General features: G+C 33.0%; 1 protein-coding gene across 3 annotated transcripts in view; it reads right to left on the reverse strand.

Annotated features, from left to right (window-relative positions):
* Positions 1–1,183: 1,183 nt before the first annotated feature.
* tan (C45 family peptidase tan) overlaps positions 1,184–9,770 on the reverse strand; it is a 19,062-nt gene continuing 10,475 nt past the window's right edge. For 2 of the 3 annotated variants that reach the window (XM_013306886.1, XM_013306884.1), the window contains exons 2-9: positions 5,363–5,454; positions 4,015–4,209; positions 3,492–3,599; positions 3,297–3,398; positions 3,063–3,195; positions 2,722–2,956; positions 2,360–2,553; positions 1,189–1,755 (exon numbers count right to left, since the gene is read on the reverse strand). In XM_013306886.1, the coding sequence (XP_013162340.1) occupies positions 1,637–1,755; positions 2,360–2,553; positions 2,722–2,956; positions 3,063–3,195; positions 3,297–3,398; positions 3,492–3,599; positions 4,015–4,209; positions 5,363–5,454 (1,178 nt within the window). In that variant the 3' untranslated portion in view covers positions 1,189–1,636. 3 annotated transcript variants of the gene reach the window in all.

Here is a 9,770-nt window from a genome sequence, read left to right on the forward strand (position 1 = left end):
TACTGTTTTTTTTATATCATAAGGTGGCAGACTAGCGAACGGCCACGTGAAATCGCTGAAATAGCGAAGTGACCGTTGCCCATAGACATACGCAATTGCATATGCGTTGCCTACCTTTAACAGAAAGAAAATATTTTCCCTTCCCATGCATCCTCTCATACTGAAAGTCCACTTCCACTTCCCATCTTTTCCTTATAAGAAAAAGAGTGGGAAGGGAAAGAGGACTAAATTAGGCCTCCGGGACGCGCACTTATCAGGCGAAACGCGGAATTGCTTCCACCTGAGGCCTGTCTTCTGTGTAGTTGTGGTATTTCACCGGGCCAATTTGTGCGAAGATGTTAAAGAGGGCTCTACCACTGTTAACTGTTGTTTGTTTTGTTATAGATGTCAGAGTGACTAATAATAAAAATAAACTACTTTACTACATTGCAGATAAAATTTTGCAACATCTGTCTTTGAGCAATCTCCTTAGAGCCTTCCCCTTCAATGCAACACTGGTGAAACAATCTGTGCCCAGTTGGCACACCTAAATGCCACTGCTCGGAAAATTAATGAATAAATATTTTCAGCATTTATTATATTACTTATAATTAATACTAATATACAAGCAAAATCTAAACCAATCTGAATAGTTGGAATCAAATCTTCTGCCGATCAAAGATCGCAACTAAGACATGATGCAACACAAAAACTAGTTTCAGAATTATAGACAAATGTTATTTGTTTGCTTTTACAAGTAACCCTTAGTTTGATATAAAGATGTATATCGTGCCATGGTGGTTCAATCATTACACAATCACATATTCTAGTTGTATGTGACAATCCACTTAGCCATTAGGGCTGAAATAAATTCTATTTGTGTTCATTATGTATTTGTGTAATATATAAATGGGATTAATTACATGAGTGTTAAGCCGTTTATAACTTTGCAAAACTGGTTTGAATATGACCATATAACATAAAATCTGGACCCTAAGGTCCTAAGAGTTTAAATTTTTGATGAGACTCTAATATATATTTCAGTACCATTGGTTCTGCCTCAGTTGCGACCACAGCTATAAAAGTCTACCGAGGTGCAGTACTTTACCTCTTAATATAATCTCAATAATAAGCAAAAGGTTTAATAATTGAAATAATTAAGAGTAAATGAGTATGAAAATATCAACTAAAATAAACATGACAGTTCAATGCGCCAAAGAACTTTATTAATATGAATTTGTTACAGTCATAATAAAATTATAATTAAAACACAATTTGTATACTAAATGCTGGATAACATAGCTATAAAATGAAAACAATCAGGTTATGCAGAGAATCAAAAATATATTAATGTCCTTAACATTGAACTCAAATAACTCCTTATTTTGCATAACATGTATTTTGATGAGCATTCCCTCTACACCAATATACATGGGAAACATTGCTGTGTCCCTCATTGTCTATAAAGGAACTCATATAACATGCTTTTTATATATTTTTATCATTAACAAACAACTATTAAAAATAAATTAAAACTTATCTAATTTTACTACTGAATTTATTTGAGTAAAACCTTATGTGCAACACACAACACAAAAAAAAACATCTGTTTATTTGTGAACAGCTAGATAATAAATGTGTAATAATTTATAGATAATTAGTTGTGATGATTTTGATTTAACTGTGAAAATCTGATCGGCAGGATAGCGACGGGCTCCGAGCTGTCTGGCTTATCGATGTAAATGCTCCATGTCTTTGCCGACATGTCGAATATACCTGTAATGAAAACATACTGTTTATTTGACGCCACTAAAATTTCATGAAAATATCATTACAGACAGCCCAGAAAAAATACAAACAAATTCTATGAAAAAAAAATATTTACAATGTTATTGAACATCATTGAATTAAAATGAAGTTGAAATATAAATCCGCAAGAGTATAAATTTCTCGATGATGAAGATAAATTACAATATTACAATTATAAAGGAAACATTTGTATTTTTATATGTAACATAATCAGAAAAACTACTTTCAAAAGTTTCTTTTCATGTTAGAAAGTTACGCAACGACAGTGATTTTCTATAGATAATATTATCTTCTACAATTTTACATTTACGCCTAGAGTACTAAACACGTGAAGTTCGCATCACGTACTCTAGATGGCGTTGTCTTAAGTTTTCAAAAAGACATTACTGATTTTAACGATCCCGGTCAGGGCGAAAAATGTATCGTTATTTGTCCACGACAAAGACAATTTTTCTACTTAATCAGACTTTTCAAATTGAAAGGATGTATCGAAACTATTGTTTTTTGGATTCTGATGTTTAAAACCATTGTTGCGATATCACTCATAGTAATGAGGTACAGTATGAGTTACCAGCGGCTATAGTCTGTATGGGGGCGTCCAATCTGGTCTGGAAAACGGGGAAGTCTTTGTAGGTGGTGTCGGAGAGCACGCGCTCGATGTCGCGCCGGGAACGCGGCGGCGAGTGCCGGCGGATCGCCTTCATTCTGGTCACGCTGCTCTCTATTATGTCGCCCGTCACTTCCTGCACTCGCTCGCGAAGATATCTGTAAAGGTATTATTTCACCAACACCGTTATATTCTATCATTCGTGCATATTCTTAACTTAAACATCATCATCCACTACCTGCTCTTTACCCTACTCAGGTTTATTAGCACAGTACATTCTCTATCAAGCTATGTTGTGTTCTTTATCAATTATGTATTATACTTACGCATTGCAATGCATCAGTGTATCATTAGTATACTTCTGGATGTTTAAAATAGATTTGTTGCCGCTGAGATTAGGCGCCACCTCTATGTTCATCAGATCGCGCTCTCCATTCTCTGAGGTCCATATGACATTGGTTGAGAAACCATTGCCGATGCCCAAACCCTCGTCGAGAAGGATTTTTTCAGCTTCCGCTGGAGTTCTGGCCGTCAATAAAGCTCGTGTAATAAACATGCGTGCTGAAATAATTTTTTTAGTACTATAAATCACAGATATTTCGAATAATATTAATCTTATATGATTTGTGAAGAAATAATTGAAGATTTAAGAAATAAATATACTAACGAGTATTGCCAGGTTTTAGGAGGAGGGGACTGAGGGTGTTGATGGTGAACACAAGACCGTATTCGTTGAAGCCCATCGTGTAGCCTGGAAGCTGGCCGGCGTAGCAGACCGAAGCGAATCTCTCTTCGACAGCCTATAAGAAGTAAAATATTTTAAAGTATTAATGTATTAAAGGTTAAAAGTTCATAACTTCTACATTGTTGAACAATTAAATGTGTATATGTAAGTACTAACGCCGAGTTCTCTATCCTCTGGTGTGGGTATCACGTGCGCTGACATTATGTAGAAATGGTTCACTGTTTCCATCGGCGCGTCTTCAGTGTGACCGAGCACGACCTGTAATCGATGTATACGATACGAGTGAAGTTAAGACAAATAGCTAATACTCTTCAGCTGAATTTATAGCATTAGAGATCAGAGTGCTATTACGTTTTCCGGAGATTTGAAGGCGATGTCACTGCAGCCGCCGTCATCAATACGGTTTGAGGTCTTATCGTTGATAGTACCAATAATGTCGTCCATGTGAAGCAGGAACAACTGAAAATTAATTCGTATGCTATTAATTGTTATATCTATTTATCTACATATACATTTCAGTTTGATGGCTTTATACGTGGTTTTATCGCGTCTATTATATGTCTATTCCTTGCAATGAAGTTGTTTAATTGACAACTATTTTTGTTATCAGTTTCTTCGCGTCCCAGTTTGGTGTGTTTACAAATTGATAGCTTAGTAACCTCGCAGCAATAATATCTTAATCACACGGCTTTACATATCTGACACTTTGGATTATTACCATTACCAATAAAACTTAATTCATCCTGGACTCGTATTTCGCTCTAACTACCGAAAGAAATCTTTTCTTATCTATTAAGTCTCCTATTCGGAAACTCTCTACGCACTACCCTCTTAAAGCATTTCAATTAAGATTTTGTATGGATTCGACACTGACCTGATAGAAAGGAACCTTAGCTCCGTCAGCGATACCTTGGATTTCCTTCACGTAATATGGATACCTTTGCTTCATGTTGAGTAGAGTATTGTCGTAAGCAGCGCGCCCTGACGGTGTGTTGTATTCTCTTTCAAAATCCTTCAATCCTTGATACGTTTTGAGGAAACTTTGTATTATGGAAGCAAAGTTACGACCCTGAAATTACAAGTAATTGTCCATAAGAATTTTCATATTACTATTAGACATTTTACAATAAAAAATATTCTGATTTATTTATGTATAATGATAGTCACTTGTCAGTAAATAAATTATTCATATAAATCGTAACAAATCCATAGTAAGCAGTTATCTATTAAGGCCGTTACTTTGCTATAAATATTATATTTCTATTAAACATATTGTTAAAATATTATATCTTTCAAAAGTATACATAGCGCTACAACGCGCGTATTTATAAAACATATTTTTAGCGGATTGTATTTACTGTTTCCTATGGTTGTTAAATGTAAAATTATAACAAAATAGTATACCAAGACAGTAGTTCATCGCAAATAATATTTTCATAATAATTACTTGTATAAAAGTATAAAAAAAAACTTAACGACAAAATAAGAAATAAGAATGTCATGTTTCGTTGAAACGATTATGTACAAGTAATGGGAATAATTTATGCAGATAACTAGATTTGTTGTGTACATTCGTGCAGTACATACTTATTAAAGGTAATAATATTACGTAACTTATTAATTTTATTGTTATTTAAATTATATAAGACGTATTATGCGTAATATTTACGGATTTAAAAGTCGGGAAATATATACCTAGTTTTAAAATATTTCAGTCTTGTTCATTTGTACCTTCTTTCAAAATATCAAACAAAGTGGAAATTTAAAAACTCTGGAAGAACACATGGGAACACATTATTATTAAATTCCGCGTGGACGAATGCAAAAGCTATGTTTTATAGAGTCAGCGTATCAAACTTGAAAAGTGATATAGTACCAGTACCACAGCACCAGTGCGGATGTTTGCTTCACGATATCCGGTCTATGTATTCTTAAATATGTTTCACTCAAACATTTCAAACATCATTAGATGAAATGACTGACGGGTGCGGCGGAAGCGCCTGCGCGTCGCGAGCCTCTCTTACTATATTTTTATGTAAAATCGTATTATCGTGGGAAGTGATATACAATAATCATTGTAGGTATTTCCTGTTTGTCGCGTCGTTAAATGTTGTAAAAGTATAAGTAAAGAAATCGAATTAACAAGCAAGGGCGTTTATAAGTTTTTTGGAGAATTAATTACATGCAAAGCAAATTCAAAAATATAATTACAAAATTCTTACCACATCGTATCCGACTTCGTAATGGGAACCTTGTAAATAGATGACCGGAACCACTCGGCGTCTACCGATATGTTTCTCACTTAGCGAAGTACCTGTAACAACCACAAGTTCATAACATTTCTTTTTTATTACGAGTATATGTTCAAAACAGTTATGACACATTAAAAAAACACATACTTGCAATTTTTAAATATGCTTTATGATGCCCCCGACGGACCTCATCACAAGGAATAAATTAGTTGAATACTTTGAAAATGGATTCATCTAGCTAGAATTTGAGCCGTTCAGTTTTGTATAAAATACATTATTGCCGTATTTGTCAACACATATCCTATAGGCATGTCTATTCAAACTATTAAGAGTTTCCTTTGTCGCTTATAATCACGTTTATAATCATTAAAAAACCCTTATCTTTAGGAAAGTTTTAATTATAGGTGTTTAAATAATTGTAAATATGTAACACGAATATCGAATCACTACGCTTGTTGTTGTTTAAAGTACTGCTGAATTACTCATCATAATCAAAGACACCTCGCATGTTTTTTCTTATACTTTTATTTTGACTATACTTTAATTTATGAATAAACAAACAGTATGACATTGTTAAAGCTCGCGGGAACGCAAGATTCTTATAAAAATATTACCTACATACATATATCAGGCGAAACAGTTGGATTTCTAAAGAAAAAAAATGACAATACATTCGTTTAAATTCTATGTATTTCCTTAAAATAGAATCATATTAAATTATATTTGCAAATCTCCACACGCGAACTTGTATCCCTCTAACGAATTTTATACACATTATTGTGTTCACGACACTCCAGTGATATCTGGTTGTTTAACATAATAACTTACCTTCATAAATAAATTATAATGCACGAAGCTGCAGTTTCTAAAATGTTTTAATTTGTTTGGCATTCATAAAAAAATTTAAATTATTTTATAAACCACTTGCGATTGCAGTGCCAAAAAAGTTGAAATTTTTAAATAAAAAAAAACCTTATTCCGAATTTTCATATACTATAAGTTCAATGAACTCAATAACTACTATTTCAATTTTATTTTTAAGTTTTGTAGGACACAAGCCCTCTCTAATTTGCCTCAGAATTAGTACACTGGCTTAAGAACGTATGTGTTACAAACATAAAATTTTTTATTTAGAATATTTTGTTTTACTATCACCAAAAATAATAATGTGATAATTGACTAGACAATTATAAATCAAACTGCTGTCCCGAGGCAATAGTAGAATCGTCATGGCGCTGAGTTAGAATTGATAACTTACTCACCATTTAGCCCTCTCATTCTGATTTTTACGACAGATATACAATATGTTTACAATAAATACACAAGAGGCCGTCGCAGGCCAGCGGCACGGCAGAGACTGCGCGCCTCTGCCTCCACTCAAACTTTAATATATATCTACTTGTTCCTGCTACTGCTACCACCAATGCGGAGCACCTATCAAGGATAAGCTGAAATGCAAAACAGCAACACACCTGGAAATTTTATCTAAGAAAATATAACATTAATATTAAAATTGACCGCTACATTGAAATAAATTTCTGCCTGACTTATACAACATATAAAAACCATTTTGAAATTTTTAACGTCTAATCTCAAGCGTTTGTTGTATACTTTGTATTTTTTTAATATTTAATATCTTTCTCTTAATTTCTTGTTCAAACAGTAAAGGAAAATAACCAATCAAATCATATCGAGCACTATAATGTTTGTTTCAATCGAGTGTAATATAACAAAGAGAATTTCCCGCGAGATTTTTCTTGCAAACTTACTACCACACAGTCGAGACTATGAACCAACAACTAACTAAAAGGTCACAAATCATTTTCATTTGTTATATAGGTAATAAAGCTGTAACCTTCGTTGAATAAATGAAACTAAATAAATGATTTCATTCTTTCTTAAGAGTTTCTCTTATAGAAAGCTTTATAGTAATCCTAAACAAGTGAAAACATATTACTCATATATCGAGTTCAATCTTAACGCAAGACAACGTTGCGTTGACAGTTAGATCTTGTTAAGAAAGATGCTAGTTGATGTATGCATACATACATACATACGTAATACTTGTGTATATTGTGACGTTTCTTGCTGCACGCGTATTTTGTCACTACAGAAACATTACATCGTTTTTTTTCTAAAGCGCTTCAAATGTTGATAACCTTAATACCTCTAGTTTTTTTTGGGTATCTGTGAGTTTTTATTATTAATTTAAATTTTCAAAACAAAATGTTATTTGACTTTAATAACTATATTTTATTTAATTATCATTGACGTGTGGGAACGTTGTCGATCGACGTTGTGGTTGGAGTCGACTTTGTGATTTGTAGGAGTCGTTTGTTTCTTTACTTTGGTGAAGTAACGAAACAAACAACGTCTTAATTTTGGCTAGAGTTACCTAGGAAACACACACACATATATAAATTGGAATTATATGTATAATAAATATCGTGGGAGCGTTGTGTTACATTTTTTAAAGAACGAACGAATATTTAGTAGGTAAATGTACAACGTTGTATAACGTTGGTAGCCAGTCAAAGTTGATTGTACTGTGGTATATATAATAATATACTAATTATCTAGGAAGACATATGAGAGCTATGCTTTACAGATGCTGAGTTTTATTCATAAAGTTTCATTCCTACCCCTTGAATTTTTGTTTGTAACTTTATTATAAGTTCAATATAAAGTAAGCGAATGTAATATTACCTATCGACAGAATAGATACGTATCAATTGCGCTAGTCATGAGCAAATGCAAAAAAGAAACCAATTTATGAAAGGAAATACTTCCTTGTGGGTGATATGGCCAGTGAGAGAACTTTTATCGCGGCAATGAAGTCGATGGCATTGAAAAACGTAAGCCGCTGTCCCGGCTGTAACATTAAACAGTGACATGTTAATACAATAACAACTACAATACATTATATTGTTATGTAACACTTCTAGAATTCTAGAAGTTTTTCTTCAAATTTCAACTCCGGACTCACGTCGGTCTTATGATATGGCATATTTTTCCCTTTAGCAATTTCTTATATTTTAGTTTTCAGGATTTAGGAAATACTGTCTCAAGTTTCAGATTTATTTGTTTTTTTCATGTAATGCATTTTTTTTCTTTTTCACCACTACAAAATATTAAAGCCTTATTCATTTTTAAAATTCTTACTTATACCCATGGTAACTATTTAAATTTACAATAAAACAATCCAATGTATATTTTTATAAGGGTTTAAGGAATTTTAATGTGACTGGAATTACGAATAGCTTATATGCAATAGAAATTAATAACATTGTTAGCGTATAAAACATTCTTATGTTTGCAATTGTTCATTGTAGTAACGACAAACGCACTTGCCTGCGATAGTCTGGCCTGAAGGTCACATCGGCAAATAAATCTTAATTTCAAGGTCAGTATATTATAGTATTTTATTAATTCCAGTCCTGATGACCCATTAACGTATTAATTGCAAGTTCACAGAAGTAAAAAAATATAATGTAAATATTGTATTTTGTAATATACATTACTAATATATAATGAACTATGTATATAGATACTCGTAATTCTTTAAATAATCGGCTCGTTTGAAAGCAGCGTTAATAGCACTATTGGATATCGTCGCAAATAAATAATGTAAAAAGACATTTCATTATTAAATATATTCTGGCTTTGACTATGTATACTTTACATACATATATGGAGTTATTTTTGTTGACTAAATTTTTAATTAGGTAGTATTAGCTGAGATTAGCTGAATGTGTAGCTGCATCTGTTGCAGCTATAACAAACGTAATGTTCACAAACTTGTAGTCGCCAGTTCAGAGTCGGCGTCGATCGTTCTACTCTCGTAATGTGGGTTGTTGTGTGTCACTGGCAACATTAGATGGCAACAGCCAGAAGCCAGGCGTTAAGTGCTTAGTGATACTTTGTGGGAATCGTATGGGATCATACAAATAATGTCTATACTACAAAGGAATGTGATTGTAAATAGAGTAGTTATTTTCTTATTTATGTTAGTGCTAACTTCCTAAATAGATGTAACAAAGCCTTGAAGTAACCGGGTTGACCTGGCTATCAGTGTGACGCCTGCATGTAACGTCACCACGAAACATGACGTCACGTACGTATTCTTTCTTTCCACTAGTGTAGGGTGTCGATGGCGCATTCATTTCGCTTTTATATTTTTGCTATCACTTTCTCACGCTTTCTTATTGCACTTAAATTATTTCCTTATGGCCAGTTTTTCTATGCACTGTTATATGTTTACAATATCAAAATCGGCAGGATTGGTGCCGATGGATACTTCAATACGCTACCAGCATCATTATCATTATATGTATATATATATATATATATATATATATATATATATATATTCTGAGTA

This window comes from Papilio xuthus, unplaced genomic scaffold (assembly GCF_000836235.2).
Source record: "Papilio xuthus unplaced genomic scaffold, Pxut_1.1 DF828177.1, whole genome shotgun sequence".
NCBI classification, from domain to species: domain Eukaryota; kingdom Metazoa; phylum Arthropoda; class Insecta; order Lepidoptera; family Papilionidae; genus Papilio; species Papilio xuthus.